This window comes from Phocoena sinus, chromosome 3, assembly GCF_008692025.1.
Source record: "Phocoena sinus isolate mPhoSin1 chromosome 3, mPhoSin1.pri, whole genome shotgun sequence".
Classification (NCBI taxonomy): domain Eukaryota; kingdom Metazoa; phylum Chordata; class Mammalia; order Artiodactyla; family Phocoenidae; genus Phocoena; species Phocoena sinus.
Window position 1 is genome coordinate 110,508,013 of NC_045765.1, and position 23,145 is coordinate 110,531,157.

A 23,145-nucleotide genomic window follows, 5' to 3' on the forward strand; every position below is an offset into this window, starting at 1 on the left:
AGAAAAATAGAACTCCTCCTGCATTCCCAGCTGGTGCTTTGCTGCCCCCCTCTGGAGAAATTGGGAACTGAAGTTTTTGATCCCTTCCTGTCCAGTTCTGTCTCCGTTAATAGGTCTGCATTGGCTTGGCTCCCTTACTCAAAGGCGCTTTGCTACAATGTGAATAAGTATCAGGTCATAAACTGCAAGCAGTTTACTCAGTGAGTTTACATCGGCTCTGAGGAATGCAGGGATCTCTATTTCCTGGCAGGAGGATGAACTCCATAGTTTTGTGAACCATCTGTCCTGGTTCCATTCTCCTTCTACCAAGAATCCAAGCTAAAGCCATCTTTCCTGGTAGCTTTGGACTAATAAGAAATTCTTCCTGACTTGACATCCTGCCTTTGGAATCTTACCCTTAAAAGGGAGAGTTTAGACTCTGGATCTCTAAGGTCTTTCTGGCTCTGATTCCATAAAAATATCTTTACCAGTGAGAAATGTCTGTTTAACACAAGGAAGCTTATAGGTATTGAATGAAATTTCCCTTTTAATGAACAAGATTTCTGGAAATAAAATGAATGCACTTGGTGGAGGGATGAATTTCAAAAAAATTTTTTCAAAATATGAAATATGCCACTAGGAGTCACTGTTGACATACAGTTTCATTCCAGTGTACCTTCAGTATGTATATTTCCTCTTGAGGGAAACATTTTTTAAATCAAAAGATATAAGAAAAATTAGGGGTTACAGTGTTTTGTATGGCAATACAAGTTCTGAAAAGAATATTAAAGAGGCATCCATCTTACACAGTAGTAGGTTGAATAAAGGTATCTATTACCTATGAATGAAAGTATTAAATATTGAACCTGATTTGAGAATGAAAAATGGTAGATAGCAATTGGTTAAAAAAAAAGTGACTTTCACTCTTTTCTTATTTCACCTCAGCCATATGCAACCTCTGAGAGTCGTGCTGCTTTGAAAAGAAATTCTGGAAGTTTCTTTTCCCTTTAAATACTGCTGCCTTGTCCTTTAAAACTCTAGCATGCTTGTGTCTTTTTAAATAGAAACTGAGGTTATACAAGACTTAGCAAATTATAGAACAGAAATAAGATTCAAATACATCCAAGATAAGTCTCATTGCTCCTTTTATTTTAATAGCTGAAGAGATTAGAATTTCCAAACAGCTATACCAATCCATGAATGTTTAGAAAGAAGCATGAACTCTTTCCTAATACATCGAGTAGCCATGTTTATTCTAATGCTCTTACATCTTCAGGCTTGAGCTTTCAGAGTAGATACTACCAGGTAAAAATATAGTTCTCAATCTAGGAACCCCAGATAGAGTTTGGAGAATCTCTTTTTCTTTATTATATATTTTTTAAAGCTACAAAAGTAACACAAGACCATTGCTCCCCAGCCTTACTGAAGGGAGGTATTTAGGTGGATCCAGCCTAGAAAAAGATGGAGAGAGCCTGGGTACCCATCCCTTCTCAGCCTCCGCATTGGTCTGAATGCTTCTTAGTGGTAGAAATGGGTCAGAAAAGTGAGGGAACAACTCTGGAACTCTGAGCTTTGAATATTTACTGATCAGGTCCCATAGGACTGATTTTCTAAGAAAAAACTTAAAGGAATAGCAAAGTCCCCATAGCTGGTGTCCCATAGCAGTGTTTTTCAATCTGTGGGTCAAAACTCATTAATGGGTCATAAAATCAATTTGAGGGGTCTTAACCAGCATAGTATTTTATTAATGAAATAGGACAGAAAGGAGTGGCATAAAAAATACCAGAATGGATCACATTTTATTTCAATGGGTGTACATGTACTTTACTGGGTCATTATATCAATATAAATTGTGTTTCTTATGAAGGGTCATCTTCAGAAGAGCTTGGAAGTCACTTTCTTATAGCACTTTGTCCCTGTCTGATTGCTGAGCCATTTATGACAGCTCACATCTCATCCTCCTTACTAGCCTGCAAACTTCTTGAAGTGGGACTAATGTCCAAATTACTTTTCCTTGGCCACAGTGATTTCCTTAATACCGTGTACATGGTGGGTGCTTAGTAAACCTGTTTAATATTTGCTTCTTATTTATTTTGCTTTCAAGTTATAAATATATACTTTTCAAAATTGTCAAGTACTATTTGTAATTGTTTTGTTACATGTAGGCTGGGGTTCATATAAGCATTGCCTTTTAACCATCTTTTCCTTATTTTTGGAACTGAGGCCCAAACATAGACTTCCAAGCATAGAGGAGGTCACTGAAAATGGGTTCCGCTAAGGCTATTATGCAGATCTGAACTTCTGTTTTTCAAAGAGCTCTCTCAGCTGCTGCTCGGTCGTGGCTTCTTTCTGCTGCATAAGCTCGGCTGTTCCTTTGGTCACTCCCCATGCATCCGGCTTTGACATAGAAGGGTTGTACGGCCTGCCTGAGGCTATCCGAAGATTCTCCCAGTATTCCTTCCTGGCCCTGGGGGAACAAAACACACAGCAGGAGACTTCTCCCTGAGCTTCCCTCTCTAGGTCGCAGAGCTAAGACACCCTGTAGAGCTGTCTTTGGGCTCCTGAGAGTGTGTGCATTGAAACACATTTATCTTTTTCTTTCAGAATCTGTAGGTCTAAAGTTACTTTGAATTTCTTCTTTTTACATACACATAGGTTCAAAAGCTAAGAGTTTAGAATAGGGACATTTTCTATCCAAATTACCCTACCTCTCCATCCTCACTTTCTGGCACTCTACTTCCTGAGCCAGCTGAGCCCACATTTGCTGCTGTCCCCAAAGCCAGTGTTGCTTCTGCACCTCTCACCCTGAGGATCCCGCCCCAGCCTCCTTTCTATTTCCCTTGTCTCCTAGTTCAGGCCTCGCCATGTTTGGTATCTTCCAGCAGAGATTTCCTCACAGGTTTCCCTGTCTCGAGGCTACTAAAACTTGCAAATCTAACTTTGTCTCGGACCACTTGAGACCCTCCAGGCTCCTCATTGCCTTGGGGTGAGGTCATCTCAACCTCGTGAGCATGAACAAAGGCCACCTCCTGTTCCTGACCTGTGTCTTTACCAAATTCTGAATCCAATATTCTCAAACTTCTAGTTTCTCAGCACCTTGTTCTCTTGCCACCTCTCAGTGCTTCCCTCTAGGCTGTTCTCCAGTCTGGCAACCTAATTCGTCCTTCGAAATTCAGCTCTGGTGAATTAGCTCTGTAAGAAATTCTTCACCAACCTTCCCACCTTTCCCCCTGTGGGCCATTAGTACAGACTCCACAGAACCTGTGCACATCTTCATCCTTAACTTACCATACCAGTTTGAACTTAGCTGTTTATTTCTCTGCCTACTAGACTGTTACCTCCTTGGGGACAGGCCTGTGCCTTGTCCAACGTGCTCCCTCAGCAGCCACAACGGTGTCTGACATAGTTGTGCCCAACTAATGTTCACTGAACAGAGGGAAACTGCTCCCTCTGCTTGGGGTGCATCCTCCACCCCCTTCTTTATCCCGTGGAAGCCTACTCAGCTCTTCAAAATCCAGCCCCAACGTCCCTTCTTCTAAATTATCTATTAGGTGGAGATAGTTATTCTCTTCTCTTCATTGTTACTTTTTTATCCATGCCTCTACTCAAGCAGTTAACTACATCAGCTTTCTTCTTCATTTTCCCCAGTAGACCGCGAGATTCTCTTAGCCAGGGACCACAGCCTTTCATTTCTATATTCCTAGTGCCCTGCACATAGCCTGATGTGAAACTGTTTGTTTATTGTTCCTCTTCCCCACTGGAATGTAAACTCTGTGGGTAAAGACATGTTTTATCTCATTCACCACTGTCTTCCCAGCTCCAAGTTTCGTGCTTGGCACAGAACGGGCAATTAATATTTGCTGTACTTAAATCCTAACAACTGATTCACTGTTAGTGTCCACCACATGGACGGTGCTTTCCTAGAGTGTGAAATCACACTTTGTTGCAACTTACATGATTTATATTCTATATTCTTAAAGCTTTCCCCAAAAGTCACTCCATAAAGCTACGTTATAAACATCTCTATGAGAGAATTTAAAGAGGATAACTGATTCTTTACCATTACACAGCAAAGAGGCCGCAGTTTTTGTAATGACCTCATTTGGACATATTCATAATCTAAATGAGTTTGGTTTGGCAAATACAGTTTAAGGTTCTTACCTTGCTCTAATCCAGGGTTTGGTGTGCATGTCCAAACCACTTCCCCAGCTGCCATGTTTTTCTGAAGCTGGTGGCAAAAATCCCCTTTCCGGGGCCAGCTCCTCTGCAATCGCCCTGATGTGGTAGGGCTCAAATCCACAGCACCCACCTATGTACCTGACCCCAAGGTTGTAGGCCTCTCTGGCGTATTTTTGAATATCCCATCTGGTTGCAACTCTGGGCTCCAGTCCTGTAATAAATGACACTCTGCTTAAATTAAAAAAATATATTCAAGGGGCTTCCCTGGTGGCGCAGTGGTTGAGAGCCTGCCTACCGATGCAGGGGACACGTGTTCGTGCCCTGGTCCGGGAGGATCCCACATGCCGCGGAGCGGCTGGGCCCGTGAGCCATGGCCGTTGGGCCTGCGCGTCTGGAGCCTGTGCTCCGCAGCGGGAGGGGCCACAACAGTGAGAGGCCCGCGTACCGCAAAAAATATATATATATATATTCAAAACAAACAGCTATAATAAATGTGTAATTTTCAATAAATGAGTTAGATAAGTTGTCAACATTTAGTTCCTAACTCTTAAAAACTATTAGCTATTTTGCATTGACATATCCAATTTTAAATACTGTGACAGCCGGACTTCAAGATGATTCCCTGTTCTCTGCCCTCTGATGTTCTCACCCTTGTGTGGACCCTCCTGTATTATGTCAGGTTGGTCTGTGAGACCAATAGAATATGGCAGAAGGGATGGTTTGTGACTTCTGAGGCTAGGTCATAAGAGACATTATGTTTTCTGCCTTGTTCTCTCCTGGAACGTTCAGCCCAGCTGCCGTGTTGTGAGAACACTCAGATACCACAGTGGAAAGCCCATGAGCTAAGGAGCTGAGGCCTCCAGTCAACAGACAGAAAAAAACTGACCCTGACTCCCAACAGCCAACTGAGAGAGCCTGCAAGTAGATCCCCCAGCTCCCATCAGGCCTTCAGATGACTATAACCCTTGCAAGAGTCTGGACTGCAACGTATTAAGAGACTCTGAGCTAAGCTGCTCCCAAATTCATGACCCACAGCAACTTGAGATATAATAAATATTTGTCGTTTAAAGCCACTAAATTTTGCAATAATTTGTTCTACAGCAATAAATACCACAAATGCCTTGCCGTTCTTCTATGGTTCTTCTAGACTGATTATTTTCCAGGGTCCCTCTAGAATATGGGGTAAGGACCTTAGAATGAAATAGGAGGCTGGCCGGGGTCTGGCCCTGCTCACCCGTGGCTTGATTCTCCAGGTAGACACACCCCCACTTCCCACACATGCTTTATCCCTCTTCCCAGACTGCAAGTATTCCCCCCCTTCATCTGCTTGGTCTCTTCATTCAAATCTGTTACACACTAACCCAATGATGGTAACTTCCCTCTGCCCCACAAACTCAGATATTGCTAGAATATCTGAGCAACATTCAGAATAGGAGAAAAGTATCTTGGCGATAACTTGGTCTAAACGACTTATTTTTTCTGATGAGAAAATTAAGATCTGGGAGAACTAAGAAATTTTGCTAAGGTTCTGCAACTTAGAGCTGGAACCAGAAACAGAATCTTTGCTGATCCTACCCAGGAGGGCGTCCTTTCTGCCAACTTCAGGTATGACGAATTGGTTGTCTACCTAGGTGTTGACTCACCTTTGATTTTACATTTAAGTTCAGAGGTCTTTTCTGCTTGCCGGTCCTGTCTTTTCCCAATGTCTAATTTAAAAGTTTGGGGTTGCAAGGAGAGAAGCTGGGGGCAAGATATGAGGAGATATGCAGCCATTACTTTACATGATAAAGCTCTATGGCTAGAGATTTCTTTGGAATTTGTCAAACATAAAGACCCTGAGATGATTTATAAAACGTCTGTCTTACCGAAGGGGAATTCTGGCAGGTCGATAAATCCCTGTTTGCCGCAGTCGGGAGTGTGGTAGGCCAAGGGCTGACTCATCAGGTGGGCTTTCAGTCCCGCGGCCTCCAGGCCTTCTTTCATGAGCTTCACTGTTTGTAAGCTAGTTGTGAGGTCAAAATGGCAGTTCACGCCAACGATGGAAGCTCCTGCAAGTGGGAAGAACATGTGAGCTTTAGGGATTCACCAGGTTCCCGTGGGCCCGACTCTCCTCTCACTCAGAGAGCTTTTATTTGGAACGGTGAATTGGAAGTATGGCACTGGGTCCCTGCAAACTTATCTTACCCTTGGGCAAGAATGATTTCTGCGAACAGTGCTTTGAAGAGTCAGCTATAATTGAAGTGTCGTTTATGCACACTTGGCTGTCCATCATTTTTTGAAAAATATAATCATTATTAGAGGTTTTTATAACTACAAATTTTAGTAGTCATTTAAAAAAATCATGATTGGACTGTCCTTTAACTTCAAATTTTAGTAGCCATTTTTTCAATCTTTGACATTATATTTGCAAAGCATGATAATTTTTCACGACTCCCAGCTGCCCCATGGCACCTGTGGTTACGACTCATCTGAGGAATAAATCAATGTTTCCTTTTATCAGGCCAATTTAATAATATTATTAAGTTTCTTGGGCATAACAGCAGAGTGTAATTTAGGAAACGGTTTTTCCGAAACTTTCGTACAAGTGAAATCATATAATATGTGTCCTTTCCTGAATGGCTTATTTCACTTAGTACAATGTTTTCAAGGCTCATCCCTGTTGAAGCATGTGTCAGAATTTCATTCCTTTTTATGGCTGAATGATATTCCATTGCATGTACATACCACATTTTGCTTATCCATTCATTAGTTGGACACTTGGGTTGACCGACAAACAGGACTTTTTTGATGAACCCGTGGCCTAGGATTTTGTAGCTGGGCTATAGAGGTGCCAAGAACAAGGAAAGGAAAGATTCATTCTGGCCACAATGAGGGCGGCACCAACATCCTGATTCCAGGAGCAGCAGAGCTGACGTTACACGCTGTGACCTCCAGTGTTCAGTGGCAGGCGTCTTAGCGGTCCTCACTGGCCTGGGCCTGCAGTTCGCTCTTCATTTTTGTTCCAATCCGGCCTCACTGCCCGTCATTCCTCTGCATCAGTTTTTGTTAAAGGCACCGATGACCTCAATCTTGCCAAATCTAGTAGTCACTTCTCTCTTCTCATCTTACTCAATGTCTCGGCAGCATTCAACCTCATGGCACTCTCTCCTTCATCGATACTTCCCTTCTCTTGGCTTCTGAGAACTTCCCCCACTCTCTGAGTGTTGCCCCTACCTCCCTGGCTGCTTTTTTTTGAGTGTTATGTGCTGACCCCTCCTCAAGGCTAAACCTTTCAGTCCTGTAGTGTCCCAGGATCCCACTGAGCCATCTTCTCTTCTGCATCTACACTTCTTTTTCAGCCCCAGGCTCTCAATACCATCTATATTCAGACCTCTCCCAAGCTTCTCTCTCTAACCCTGACCTTTCTACTGGGTTCCAGACTGGTATATTCAACAGCTCACTGAACAGAGTCACTTGGGTCTTGACTACCTTTTTCTTCTTTTCTCTTTCTTTCTTTCTTTCCCTTTCTTTTCCTCCCTTCCTCCCTCTCTCCCTCCCTCCCTTCCTCCCTCCCTTCCTCCCTCCCTCCCTCCCTCCCTCCGTCTCTTCCTCCCTCCCTTCCTTCCTTCCTTCCTTCCTTCCGTCCATCCGTCCATCTATCCGTCCATCCTTCCTGGTGTCCTGCAGCCACAGTTTCTCTTTCCTTGCTAGATATCATTACATTAATGAAGTAATCACATCTTGGCTATTTATTGATGTCTATTAGGTATAAAGGTCCTTGTAAGGGGTTTTAGAGAAATATAAATAAAGGACACCAAAGATTTTATAATTTAGCACAGGGCTTCCCAAGGTTTGCTCTATGAAAACAAGGTTCTATGATCCATTAAATTGGGCAGTAGTTATTTACTGTAGTCCCTTCTTGGAGACTGCCAGTATACACGAACACGTCAAAGCCTCTGAGAAGTTCTGCAGCCAAGAGGCTGCTTAACTTGGCTTAACACAGCATTTTCTATCTGTGTGTAACTGCAGAACCCTATTAACGGTCTCACAGATTAGAAAATGTCATCTGAGGATAATCTAATTGTGCGACACAGCTGCTGAGAGGAGGAAGTGATTATTTGGGGTAGGGATGACTATGTAAGGGCTCACGGAAGTTGAACTAACATTGGAAGATGGACTAGATTTGTGAGATGGATATTGACTAAGGACCTATCATGTGATGGGTGCTGTGCTGGGCACACGGTACTCAGTGCTGAGTCAAGCAGACATAGTCTCTGCCCTCTGGGATTTTACAATCAAGTGAGAGAGCCAGACATTCAAGACATAAACTAATGAGATAACTGGGGAGTTCTGCGAAGGATATAAACAGGGTACGGTGAGGTCAAGCACTGTGGCCACTCACGCTGAACAGACCGGCAGGGGAAGGAGTAGATGCAGGCGAAGAATCCCTGCCAATTAACAGTTGGGATGATGAGGGCCTCCTTTGATCTTTTTGAAACATACTAATTTGGTTTCTCCCCCCATTTCTAATATGTATAACAAAAAATTAGGATTCTACAATGTCATTCCTAAACCTAAATAATTATTATTACTGACAAGTATGAAGTGACTTTCATGAAATATTAGGAGTTGGATAAAGATGAGAAATTAAACAATTAGCCAATCAAAATCTCTGTTCCACAGAGTGAGTCAGACTCTTCCACGGACACTGTGTTATTCCTCAGGTTGAAAATGAGGCAGCTTTGAAAACAGTCTGTGAATTTTCCCTAATTGAAATGAGACCCAATATTAGGAATAGAAATTATATAAAAAGATAAATTAGGTGCTCCATGTCTCACATCAAAGGATTTGAAAATTTATTATACCAATTACAAAAAGTAAAACATACCAGTAATTTATAAGAATGGAAAAACTTTGGCAAAGAGGGCAACTGACTTAAAAGTTATTAATGTCTAAAGACCTCAACTTTAGATAATTTAAAATAAAACATAATTTTTCCTAATGTTCCTTTTGATTTACTAAACTTCTTCTCATTTCCAGGTGTTAAACCTTCAGCGTAGGTCTAATTGCCCATTTCAAAAGGCTGGTATGTCTGTGTATGTATTTTTTTTTAACATTTTTTTCTCTTTGGGACTCAATAATGATATTATAGATATTCCTAAGAAAGTAAATTAATGGCTTTCCTGTAACAAAAATAGTATATAGTGATTCATAGATGGACCTGCATTTGTATGTCATTTAAAAGACACACTAGGGGCTTCCCTGGTGGCACAGTGGTTGAGGATCTGCCTGCCAATGCAGGGGACACGGGTTCGAGCCCTGGTCTGGGAGGATCCCACATGCCGCAGAGCAACTAGGCCCGTGGGCCGCAACTACTGAGCCTGCGTGTCTGGAGCCTGTGCTCCGCCACAAGATAGGCCGCGATAGTGAGAGGCCCGCGCACCGCGATGAAGAGTGGCCCCTGCTCGCCGCAACTAGAGAAAGCCCTCACACAGAAATGAAGACCCAACACAGCCAAAAATAAATATAAAAATAAATAAATAAAATTTAAAAATAGACACACTAATTGCAAACTGGTCAGAACGCATCATCACCTGCTTTCACCAGGCGCACTGCACATTCGCCAGGGGCCACACCGTGTAAATCTCCCTCCGGGCCGATGCACATGGTCGCTGCCACTGGTTTTCCAGATGCTTTCAAGGCTTCAACTGCCCATACAGCCTCTTCAACGTGTTCAAAATACTGAAATAAGTTAAAGTCAAGATACTTTTAATCTTGTTTCTTCCCAAATAATTTGAAAACTTATCCTACTGTGTATTAACTTAATTATCCTCAGATGGGTGTTTTTCAAACTCTGAGTTGTGACCCATTAACATTTTTAAAACAGAATAGGATGGTGATTTCAGCGACTTACAGCCCACAGGTTTGAAGAACACTATGTTACATTAACTGAATCACATTTAGTTGAAGCCCTAAATTGGAAAAACATTTCAAAACTAAATATTACAGCTACTAGTCATGACTGGTGCCTAACCCCACATGGTCCTCATGAGAGTAAAAGGCAGAGAAAATGTCCTAAGTGTACTCGTCTCGTCTTAGATCGTGTATGTTTACCTCTGCGATCAAAAAGTCCACGTTCTTCTTCATGAAGACCTCTAACTGTTGCTGGAAGACTTTTTTGACTTCAGTTTCCCTCTTGCAGCTAAGGTACGAAGGTGTCTGGCTTACGCCTCCTGCCACCAAGGCGTCTCCCTCATCAGCCACTTGCCGGGCAATATCACAAGCAGCTTCATTGACTTTCTGCCCCTAAAATGGATGAATTTATGATACATCTACATTTTCATGTGAAATTGAAGCAAAATTGTTATTCAAATGTCCAAATCTCAGTTGTATGTTACAATAGTGATTTTATTCCAGAAAACGACAGTGATGGAATAGTTCAATGCTTTATGGAGTTGAGCAATTTGCAGTAACAACACTGCCAATAACAGTGATTAAACAATAAAATCTAATGATGGTATTTAGGATATTACATTATACCAAAGATCTGTGAGCGGGTAAAAGTCTTTACATAAAAGGATCTGGTATCTTCCAATGCCTAAGCTGCACTTAGAAGAATACCCAGCAAATAGTGGTGATGATGATAATGATTTGCTTTTAGGATTAACAAGAATAAAATTCAATTTAAATTACTACAGAATTCATGACTTTTTGTCACTATATATTTTCTCAACAGATACATGTATCACAAGTAAGGTCTTTTCTAATTATTTAGGCAATATAAATTGATGCTTGTCCTCAAAAAACCCCAGTACTATAGATCACACAGACTCATGTAATTTTAGAATTCATTTTAGAGATGAAGAAATTGCTGATTTGATGGAATAAGTAAATGCTTTGCCCAACGTCACACAGTTGATTGTAGCTGAGCCTGGAAGATTCTAGGTTCACTGACTCCTGGCACATATGACCTTTCTCCTATACTGTGTCACATTAACAAATTGTAAAGATGTAAGAGTTTCGGACTTCCCTGGTGGCTCAATGGTTAAGAATCCGCTTGCCAATGCAGGGGACACGGGTTCGAGCGCTGAGCCGGGAAGATCCCACATGCCGCGGAGCAACTAAGCCCACGACCCACAACTACTGAGCTTGCGTGTCACAACTACTGAAGTCCGCGCGCCTAGAGCCCATGCTCCTCAACAAAGAGACGCCACCGCAATGAGAAGCCCGCGCACTGCAACAAAGAGTAGCCCATGCTCGCCGCCACTAGGGAAAGCCTGCGGGCAGCAACGAAGACCTGATGCAGCCAAAAATAAAATCAATCAATCAATAAAATTAATTTTTAAAAAAGATGTAAGAGTTTGTAAGGATACTCCTTCAGCAACTTAGTCAAGGGACTGAAAGAATCATTAATAGTTAAATACTTCTTTGATCTGCTTCATTAAATGCCTTTCTGTTAATTTGAGGGACGCTAGCTAAAACCTAAGAATATTATTTACACATATCTCGTTTCTGTATTGTTTAAAACAAAACAGAGCTCTAAAGAGGCTCAACACTTTTCTCTATGAGAGGTTTGGTAATGACACGCATGTCTACCGTGTCCTTCTAAGAGCGCCACGTGTGGTGTTACTCACGGATATTTTCTCTGCAACATAGTTTCCCCTGTTCTCCAGCTTGTCTTCACTGGCGTAAAAGGTGAAGGTCTGCATGACATTCGATCCAGCTCTGAGGAATTCTCGATGAAGCTGGCGAACTGGGAGATTGAATGAGGGAAAGATATTCATTGTTAAAAATTTATTAGTCTGTGATGCTTTCAAAAGGCTCTCAGATAAACAACTATGAAAATATCTGCTTAAATTCCTGGTTGCCTGGCATTTGCTCATCCTGGGGGCAAATGAGAGGTGGATCTGGAGTCTCTTACCAGGAGGAAGAGATTATCTCTGCCATGGATGTGGGGTGAAGGGAAGAGGGAGGTCCCACAGAGGAGGAATCATCTCAGTGCTTTTGCCAGGCAGAGAAGATGGGGAAGGTCATTCCCTAGAGAGGGAACAGCCCGAGCAAAGACAAGGAGGCAAGAAAAGTCTTGGCATTTGGGGGAGTGACAAGCAGTCCGAGTGGCCGGAGTTGAGGATGTGCTGGAGAAGTGGTGGGAGATGCACTTGGAAAGGTGGGCTGTCAGAGTGTAAAACAGCCTAGCACATCATCCCAAGGAGTCTAGGTGCCAGACCACAGGTATCAGTGTTTTTGTTTTTGTTTTTAATTTATTTTATTTATGTATTTTTGGCTGCATTGGGTCTTTGTTGCTGCGCGCGGGCTTTCTCTACTTGCGGCGAACAGGGGCTACTCTTCGCTGTGGTGCACGGGCTTCTCACTGCAGTGGCTTCTCTTGTTGCAGAGCACGGGCTCTAGGCACGCAGGCTTCAGTAGTTGTGGCATGTGGGCTCAGTAGTTATGGCTCACAGGCTCTAGAGCCCAGGCTCAGTAGTTGTGGTGCACGGGCTTAGTTGCTCCACGGCATGTGGGATCCTCCCGGATCAGGGATCAAACCCGTGTCCCCTGCATTGGCAGGCGGATTCTCAACCACTGCACCACCAGGGAAGCCCAACTCAGTGTTTCTGAAAGATAATTCTGGTAGTAGAGTGGAATAAGTGTCGGAGAAATGTTCGCCATCTAGGTTCATGGGTGAATACCATGTGGCGGAGCTTTCATTGGCTGGAGGAAATATGGTGGGAGGTTTCTTTTTTTTTTTTCCCATATAATCAAATGTGTGCAATTAAAAAAAAGAGTTATCCTTTGCTCTAAAATAGTGGTCCTAAACCTTGGTTGCCCATTCGATATCCTGCAAGCTTTTCAAATATTATGAATGTTAGTGTCAAATCCACATATATTCTAATTTAATTGGCTTGGGGTAAGGCACAAGCAATTTTTTTAAAAGTTTTCCCAGCTGATTCTTATTTTCAGTTTTGTTGAGAATCACCATTCTAAGAGAGCTGGAGAATGTTTCTTCTATAAAATGATATTGAGACTTAGATGGCGTTTTGTTTTTGTCAGGAGAAGTGACTGGACAGAGTAAGAAACCAACAGTCGTATATCGAGCCCTAAAATTTATTTTGAAATTTCAGAGACCCATAAAGTCTGCCGGTCTGGGAACAACTACGTTAGACACTAGGAAATGATTAGGACACTGGTGTTCTTGGCCCTTCAGAGGCTAAGACTGGAGATTAGCTTGGCATCTTTGCAACCCAGATGCCCAGTAGAGTGCCAAGAACATAGGAAGCTCAGTTTTTGTTTATAAATGGACAAAAAGGTGAGGCCAGAAAAAGCTTTTGAATTTCAGAGAATGGATTTCTAAGCTTGAAGCCAAATCTCTGCTTTTAAAATCATGGAACCTTTCGTTCTCAGTGGGAACTTAAAAGCATGCTTAAATTAGGGGGTTTCGAAGTTGTTTTAATTAACAGCAGAATCAACTGAAAAACCTTATATACAGTCAATCAGATAAACACAGAGTGCTGAGGTTGGAGCAAGGGAGAAGGGACTACGGACTTGGTATCTGGGACAGAATGGTTTATGAATAAGAAGTCCACCCAGCTGGCCCTTTGATGAATTTCCAGAGGCTGTAAAAAAAAAAAAAAAAAACAAGCAAAAACCCTGGAATGGCGTGCAAATTGTTTACATGTATGTACATTGTATAGTGCTCAGAGGGTCTATAATCTTTTATCAGATTTTTTCAGAGGGCAGTGAGTCAGAAAGGTGAAGACAACCTTTTCACTCTTAATAGATTTGATTTGATTTGATTATTCCATCATGCTTCTTAAAAATGCCATGCTTTTCAAAGTGTGACCCTACTAGACTCACTTGGGGACAATTAAAAATTCAGATTCCTAAAAAAAAAAAAAAAAAAAAAAAATTCAGATTCCTCAAACCCCTCCAGACCCAGGGAAACTGATTCAAAGCTGATTCCACTGAGTGCAAGAACCACAACTTTTGGCATAAATTTTAGTAGGAGAGTTAGTCTGGTAATTTCTGAATATCATTTCTATTTTCTGTTTCCTCTTATCATAAAACTATGAGTTTTCATCCTCTAACCAGCAATAGGGTATGACTAGTTCCCATGACGATGATACAACTTATGCTAATTAATTATATTCATTTTATGGCTTTACACTCTTCATTATACTAGTTTTATTTTAGCATCACAGAAGCTAAATATTACCAACTTGTGTGTGTGTGTGTATGTATAAAACATATGACCCAGACATATATGTACAGAATATAGATATTACCTTGTATACTTACTTGAGAAATGCAAGTCTTTGAAATTCCACAGTAAACTCTAAAAGGTCAAATAAGACTTTGCAGTATTTCTTCAGTGGGATAATAAATTTGCAGTAAAATCATTTGGCAGCAAAATGTCACCTGAACTAATGTGAGGATATTTATAATTGTATCCTATTTAGTGTGGGTAGTCATATATTTTGATGCAAAAAGAATATTAATGTGTTTGATGGGGCGTAGGGGAGCACTTCAGACCCTAATAAGAGCGTCATGCAATATGTAGCATATGTAATGTATTAACTTTCTAAAATTCCCACAAATTCTGGATTCTAAGATGCATTTGGCCCCAAAAGGGCTTGGATAAGGAATAGCAGACTTGTAGCATAACCTTCCCTTTCTCACTGCTTCCAGCACTAAAAAGTCAAGTCCAGGCACCACTCCTACAAAAGTGTTTTGGGTGCCGACCAGTCTACAGGGAAACTTTTCAGGGTCTATATGAATTCTAGTTATTACCCAGACAAAATTAGAAAAGCACCTGCAAAAACAAATTCATTTGCATAAAGTAGCATGACAATGACCACCGCTCTCATTTAGAGCATGAATGTTTTAAACACATTTCACCACCCCCCACCCCAGAAAAGGTTAAATACATCCAAGGTCATATGAAATGGTTCTTTGAAGATAAGTTACAAGCAGATTTGTCTTTTCTGATGCGTCCTGTAGTCCACTGTGTTTGACAGAGTTTGAACTAGGCACTGGCAGAGTTGAATACAGGGAATTTCAGTCTGTAGCAGAAAGGATTAAATCTGATGACTCAGTATCATGGAGTTTTCATTAATTCTTGGAAAGCAAGGAGCTCACAGAAGAAAAAGTAGAGCAAATGCTCAATACATGTAAATAAGCTCAAAATATTCAAGACACAAATGGCCAAGAGAGCAAATGTGCTGTTTCTGCATTAATAAAATCAAAGAAAATCAGTATCAGAGCAGTTTCTCTTGAGCTCCTCTAATGTGTGACTTTAAAAAAGTAAACGCGACTAACAAAATTGAAATTTGCAGTTTAAACAACAGTCTTATTTTGTTTCCATGGCAAAGTTTGGGCAAAGCTAGTTTATCGTTAATGTCAGTTTGGCCCAAGAAATATTTCATTCTGAGTTTAACCCAGCAAGCAGACCTTAAGAAACAAACCATAGATATATTAGAAATTCTCACTCTCAGGTCTTAATTATGCCATTGTGTTCCTTACATCCCTTCGACACAATGCTTCTGAAAGTGGGGTTTACCTTGCCATCATTTGGAGACAAGTATTATAAATATGCAGGTTCCTGGACCCGTCACAAACCTAATGAAACCAAATCTATAAGTGGGGTCTGGGAATTTATTATTTTTAACAAACTCCGCTGGTGAAACTAAAATTTGAGAACTCTTGTTGGTTTAGCTTCCAAAGCTTACTAATTGCATTTTTTTTTAAGGGTAGAATACAGTATTATTTCTACATTGATTTGGAAATATAAAAGTTGTGTACATTTGCTAGGTTTCATAGTGTGACTATGGCTCTTCTACTCTGGATACTTTTTAGGGACAGTGTGATTTGAACACATTTCTGTACTTCTCTAGCAGTAATAGATTAATACAACCAAGAATATTACCAAGAGAGGAAGCAACTCACTCAAGTTAATAACAAGAGCGAATAGTTGTAGTGTTTAACATGAGCCAGGCACTCTCTTGAACACTGCACATATAATTTATTTAATCCTCATAACAACTTTATGAGGTAGATGTCAATATTATCTCAGTTTTCTTAGCTAAGTAATTTCCCCAAGGCCACACAGCCTAGTGGCTGTGTCAGGATCTGATCCAGTTTGTCTGGATCCAGAGTCTGTACTGGATCTCAAAACTACTGTCTCTCAGTTTATGTTCTTGGTTAATTTCCATCCTTCATCACTGAGTTTATTGGAATACGCTCTTCTTTAACGTAAAAAACATCTGTTTATTATCTTATACAATATTCACGAGAACTCTGGTTTCCTCTGAAAGATTTAAATTCTTTCAAAGTGTTGGTTGCTGACGGCTCCTGGCTGAGACCCTTCCTAGGAAGTGCCCTAGGCCAAAGGGCACTCCTTTGCCCAGGATTAAGCCCTCTCCTGGAGGAGGGGAGCGCTGACAGCTTGTGTGCAGGGCTTGGTCTGTTAGTAGGGGGAAAACACAAAGACCTAGCCGCCTTGCCTCAATCTGGGACAACTCTGAGGGGCCTGTGCAATTCCAGAGCTCCCTGAGGGATTTGGCTGGGGTCTCTGTTACAACTCTTCACAGCTTAGTTCCAGGTCCTCCCTTTGCCCAGTCCTGCTTCCCTCACTCCCTTAGTTCACTCCCAAGAGTAGAACTCCTGAGCACAACTCTCTACTTCATAATGTGTTTTCTGAGTGGACTGACCTGCAAGAGTTGACGCCAGAACTAGTCATGGGAAATAACTCTGAAGGCATCATTTTGGAGTCAGATCTTCTTCTGACTAACTAGTAATGAGCACCCACACATCCCAGGTGATGGAGTTCCCAGCATGCTCTAGGGGTACAACTATTAAAACTTCAACCTGTAGTGAATTAGGATGAGATACCCTTGCAAGGGAATGCACTAGCCGGTACACTATGTCAGATGTTTGAGAGGTCCAGGGGAAGTAGTAAGTATAAGGACTCCAGAGCTAGATGGCTATTGTTCGGTACCACCAAATGCTGGAGAAAGACAATGAAAGGCTACAGGTGAGTCATCACCGATTTCAGGCAATGTGTGAAAGTCTGAGGATCTTCTGGGTGGTATGTAAAGAGACTCAGTTCCTGTTGCTAGAGAACAGAAAAACTGAGGCTTTGGCCCAGGACTAAATTACATAGGGAGCAGAGTTCTCAACTGGGAAAGCATTTTATTGCTAAAAGTCAGGGTCTGATTAGGAAGAAATGGGACCCTCAGATCTGGAATAAAGACATATAGGTGGATTAACCCATTAGCCTTGAAAACCTACATCCCTCAGAAGTCCATGGACCTGCAAAAGTGACCCATTCCTCCCTTTTAAAGATTAAATCTTCGCTATTCCTTAAGGCTGACACGGAGGCTCTAAGAGACAGCATTTATCCCCTTCAGATTGCATCCTACCTCCCCTCTTGTCCATAAAAGATTTGTGGTCAAAAAAGTAAAGTGAGAATAAGGTTTGTGGGTGCAGGTGCAGGTTAGGTAGGTAGTTGAACAGGGTGGCGCTAGTATACAATGAATTTGACTAGTTGGCAGATATATAATGGAAGAGGGCTTATCTGCAAGATGATGATTGCTGCTGTATCATGCAACTTACAGTGGGTTAAGGAGGGAAGGTGGATTTGTGGGGGAGAATGGCTAAAACACACTAAAATGGTAGAGCCAGAGTCGTGATGAGATTGAAGAATAGGAGCACTAGAGAAAGTGAGCAGGAAAGATAGGAGGGGGTGGTCAGAGAATGTGGTATTTGTCCTTGAGATTTCAGAGGTGGACAGCTATTGGCGATGGTGAGGTCTAGGAGAGGGTTGCTAAGGTGGGAATGGAGGAAAAGTTTGCTGGAGATGAGGAGGAGATCAAGGCACTAACAGGAAGAGTGCTGGACGGATCACATGTATGGATGTTGAAGTCAACTAGAGTGTTGAAGAAGGGAGGGGCAAAGAAAGGCAGTGAGCCAGGTTCTGGACTCATCTAGAGTGAGGATCAACGAACAAGAGGTAGATATAGGGCTTCCCTGGTGGTGCAGTGGTTGAGAGTCCGCCTGCTGATGCAGGGGACACAGGTTCGTGCCCCGGTCTGGGAAGATCCTACATGCCGTGGAGCGGCTGGGCCCGTGAGCCATGGCCGCTGAGCCTGCGCGTCCGGAGCCTGTGCTCCGCAACGGGAGAGGCCACAGCAGTGAGAGGCCCGCATACCGCAAAAAAAAAAAAAAAGGTACATATAGATGACAGCAACGGGCCACTGGTACTTACCCAACAGGCAAACCTGTACTTATGTACCTAGCATAGTGCCCAGCAGGCAATAATAAATATTTGGATACCACGGCATGAATGTATCTGTTTGATGGCATGCTTCTAGACTTGGGTCAACATAGTGGTCTTTTATGAGAGCTTAGAATATAGCTGTGCACCAACCTGCTTCTGGGTGTTCCACAGCAGCTTCTGGGGTCCAGGGCCCTGCCTTCACATAGCCCCTCTTCTCCAGTGCAAAGACAAAACCTCCATCTCCAATCATGACCTCTCCAGAGTTTAACCGTTCTAGGATGCCCTAAAATTACAGAAGAGGAGGAGGAAAAGTTGTTACTTGAATTTTTAAGACAATTTTCTACCTTTAGAACTTTTGCTATCATATTCTTGAGAAGTATGATTTCTTTAGAATTCTCAGAAAATATCTATTTTATACAGAAATTTGTGACTATATTGAGAATCACCAGAATGCTAATATATTGAAAGTTTGTGTATCCATGTGTATGTGACAGGGATGGGGTCTTTCCGAACACATTAAAGAGTATTTGAAGAATATTGTGGGAGGACGTTATGTTTGAATAAATATCTTCAGAGGGATTAAATGAAAAGGTTTTGTTGTAAGGCCTCAAATAAATACTTAAGCACACCTTCTTGAAATGGTGATTGTTAGTCTTTCTTCTTAGTCTATCAATAAACTAAAGAGAGGATTATATTTTATAAAGAAGTTGAAGTGGCATACAATGTTATTAAGGCATTTTGAGACTGAAAAGTCAAAAGATATTTGGTGAAGACAGAAGGAAGGAGATACTACCACAAAGAGGGCCAAGTCAATTAAAGACTTCTGTCTCTGGCGTTAAAATTCAGTTTCCATAATAGCAGCTGCATTATGCTGTCCAGGAAGTTATGAGTATGCACAGCCCGCTCTCTACAAGTGAGAGAACAGGAAAGAGACAGGTAAATAAAATATTTGTAAACTAATTTCTAATCCAACCTCCATACCTATTCCATTTACAGTACTATGCAATAATTACCCTGGTGTTAATAGAGAAATTTTGAACTTAATATTTTTAAAGGGCTTTGTGACTTAGAAAGTAATTTTCTAGTGTAACCATTTTTTTTTAATTTCAAAAACTCATAGCCTTTAAAAATAAAAGGTACCCTAATTCAATTTAGGTCACTCTGATTTTACAAATGAAGAATTAAGGTCCAGAGTCTCTGAGTGATTTATACACGGTCTTCCAGGTGCAGTGTATATGGCCTCCTGATTCTTTTATCCTTAAATGGTATCTAGATTTGATTTTAAATGGGGGTGGAGAGAGTGGGATAGCCCTGAAAAAGCCATGTAAAGTAATAACTTGGAATATACTTACCTGTTGTGTTCCATTTATTACTAATAATGGTTGACAAAACAAATGCTGATATAACAAGGGTTACAAATTCTGTGAGAGACATTCGTAGGCTTTTCTGTCTTAGGTCCTCACCAACTTCTGCCTCTCTCCCACACCATTTTGAAACTGGTGCTCAGAGAAAAGAAACATCTGACATTTCTACCTTAAAGCAGTGAAATAGGACTATGCTATATATTCTTGAATAGCCCTTCCACATAGAAAAGATGTCAAGTCCATGAGATAACAGATACAAAAATATAGAATTGATCACATGTAATTTTGAAATCCAAATACCTGTCATGATTACAATGTGTCTAAATGTCGCATTTTTAGATTGACACATATACACCAATATGTATAAAACAGATAACGAATAAGAACCTGCTGTATAAAAAAATAAAATTCCAAAAAAAAGTCACATTTTAAAACTACAACTTTGATCATTATGACCCAATTAACAAGAAAAATAGATATATTGCTAGTCGGTGCAGTTGTATAAAAACAACATGAACAACAGTCAAATAAATGAGATATGACTGGCTGCTAATTTTCATTTGGGTGACGTAATTCATGATATTTTATTCAATCACCTAGCATAGCTAAGAATCTGATATTTGGTGGCAGAGTGGCCAGTGGTGATTCAGTTACCATGCTGTACATTAGTTTATTGAACAATTACATCAGGAAGAAAACTCTCTTAGATTCTACTGCATTTTTAAATTACCTGAACTTCAGACTTTCTTGTTCCTAAGCTAAGTGGCTTTTTTTTTTTAATGGAATGTGCTATGAGAAAATGCTCAAGATATTGTTCGTGAAAAAGTGTTGCAAAGCAATATGTGTAATATCAGACTTTTTGTTTAAAAAGTACATATTTGCGTAGACAATAAACTAGCAGAATATACATCAAAATGTAGTAGACACTGTTCTTAGTGGTTTTCCTAGTTGTTTACAATGAACATGTGTTAGTTTTGTAACATATGTTTTAATTTTAATCAGAAGTATAGAAGTATTATTGTCCATATTTTGACAGTGACATAGGCATGGAAACGAGGTTACCAAAGAAACTTTTTTTTTCTTCCCATCTTATGTCCATCTGTTGCTAAAATAATCCTTTAAAATGTTTCATTTTGTGAGTGTGAGTCTGGGGTAGTGGATTAGGATTTATGGCAACGTAAATCGGGCCAAACCAAGAAAAAAATTTAAATCTCCATGGGAATCGTCCTTTCCAGCCTACATCAGCTATTCCTTTAGTAGATATATGGATTGGCAAAATTCTCCACCTAACTGAACAGGTGACAGCCTATAATCGGTTGCTATCTCAGCATCTTAAATCCTGGGACTGCATGGCATTTAAAAAAATTAATTGAATTAATGTTTTTCCTTGTGTGGGGGTCTTTTTAATTTGAGGTGGGGTCATCCCTTTAGAAACTAGGTACAGCCCGTTTCTAAAGGGATGGCTGGCAATGAATTTGGGAGGTGGACCTGCCCCCACAGTCCTTACAGCTGCAGGAGTACAGTTGGCCTGGCCCTGTCTCCTCCGCTGCCATTCCCTGGGCCTCTGCCAGACATGGAGTTGGGTGCTTTGACACCCAAGGGGCAAGCATATTCCCTACTCCCTCCGTCCTTCTCTTCCCACTCCTAACCATAGTCCTACTCTCAGTGCATCCATCCATCTCCGCCCCCCGCACCCCCCCCCCCCCCCCCCCCCCCGCCAGTAACTAGACGAAGGCCCACAATCTGGACTGAAACACTCGTCCCCAGGGAAGGGCGGGCTTGTTACTGGGTTTTTATTTTTAAAACTTATTAACAGTCCTTCCTCAATATCTTACGGCCATTGTGCTTAATTTTTCTGAAACCGTCTTTTCGAGGCCCGCCTGGTGCCCTGTTCTGTGATCGCTGAAACCAAACTGCGGGATGAAAATTTACATCATCCAAACAACGCCAGAGCCTTAGGGCTGCGGCGGGGCGGGCTGGTGGGTGCAGCGAGAACCCTGCAAGGTAGGGGCCCTGAGACCCTAGGCGCCTGTGAGGGCGCGGGCGGGACACGGTGGGAGCCCGGGCGCGCGCCTCCCTGCCCTGCAAGCGCGGGGCGTCAAGGGTCGAGCGCGGTGGCACGGGCGCAGACCCCAAGAGGAGCCCGGGGCACGCAGCAGGGCGACCCCGAGTCCCACCGCCGTGGGGGAGGGAAGTGGTACCTGTGGGTCTAGGAGCCGCATCTTGGGGGAGTGCTCAAGACGTTGGGAGTCTCAGCGCTTTGGGGGCGCTCTGGAGTTGGGGGTCACATAGTTCTAGAGGGCGCTCTGGTCAGGGGGCAGGAGTGGGGACTCAGAGGCGCCTTGGGGTCCTGCAGCAGAAGTCCGGGGGGGCCTTCTGGTCACAGTCAGGCTCTAAGGGCTCCTCTGCGCTCCCCGCGGCTGAGATGCGATGCGGGGCTGGTTTGTGGATCGAAACTCAGAGCTTTGGCCGGGATGGACAGCGCCCTTGGGTCCCCTGCAGACTCACCTTTTTGGCCTTTTTGCCCCCAACTGGTGCCATCTTCGTGGTGTCCCGGACGGACGGTACTTAACACGGACGAGGACCGGCGAGGCGAGCGTTTCCCCCTGCGAAGCCCGAAGCTGCACGGCGGCAGCAGCCGGGCTCTTTATACCCGCTGCTCCCGCGGGGTGGGTTTCCCCACCCCCGGTGCAGTCCAACGCGGGCCTCGGGCGGGGAACACGCCCACCAGCCTTTGATCCCGGCCTGTCGCTGCTTGGGAACCTGCGTGCGGAGGAGGTGATCGAGATTGTTCTGCCCAAATGGGTGAAACCATCCAGAAGTAAAATAATAATAATAATAATGCTGCCACTCGCTCAGGTTTCAGACCTACCTGTGCCCGGCCCTTCTTTTCCCCTCGCGGGTCCCCGACCCTGATTTCTCCCTTGCCTGGGATCGTGTATCATTACTTCCTTAAGTCGCTAGGCCAAACCCCTAAGAATTCCATCCAATGCCCAAAAATTTGTCAAAGGCCGAGGTTACAAGATTATTGAACGAGGAGGCTTGCAGTTCTTGGAAGAACTTCAGCCTGAAGTGTGACCTCCTGTGTGATATACACGCAGTGGGTATGTATCCAAACAAAATATGACATTTACAGAAGGGTCCGATACTGACCCTGCATTAGTGTGTGTGTGTGTGTGTGTGTGTGTGTGTGTGTGTGTGTGTGTGTTCAAAGTGAACTTTGCCCTTATATCCAAACACGCCTTACAGTTTCTAATAATATCTTTGCAATATTTAACAAGGACAAACACTTAACGTTTATATATGACAGTGGAAATGTACTTTACAGACTTCAAAATTCAGCGTGAAAACTGTGTATAAAAACGAATA

The 23,145-nt window shown here is 42.4% G+C and overlaps 1 protein-coding gene across 2 annotated transcripts; it reads right to left on the reverse strand.

Moving 5' to 3' along the window:
* Positions 1 to 1,107: 1,107 nt before the first annotated feature.
* Positions 1,108 to 22,388, reverse strand: BHMT (betaine--homocysteine S-methyltransferase). 2 transcript variants are annotated; one of them, XM_032625004.1, is made up of 9 exons: positions 22,285 to 22,373; positions 19,206 to 19,319; positions 18,563 to 18,695; positions 11,772 to 11,890; positions 10,252 to 10,443; positions 9,732 to 9,879; positions 6,024 to 6,206; positions 4,141 to 4,369; positions 1,108 to 2,446 (listed from the first exon to the last, which is right to left on the reverse strand). In XM_032625004.1, the coding sequence occupies exons 3-9, from the start codon at positions 18,660 to 18,662 to the stop codon at positions 2,263 to 2,265; spliced, it is 1,155 nt and encodes a 384-aa protein (XP_032480895.1). In that variant the 5' UTR covers positions 18,663 to 18,695; positions 19,206 to 19,319; positions 22,285 to 22,373; the 3' UTR covers positions 1,108 to 2,262. The 2 variants fall into 2 exon arrangements, with proteins under 2 accessions (XP_032480895.1, XP_032480894.1); XM_032625003.1 differs by lacking the exon at positions 19,206 to 19,319 and having other exon boundaries at positions 22,285 to 22,388.
* Between the last annotated feature and the right edge of the window lie 757 nt (positions 22,389 to 23,145).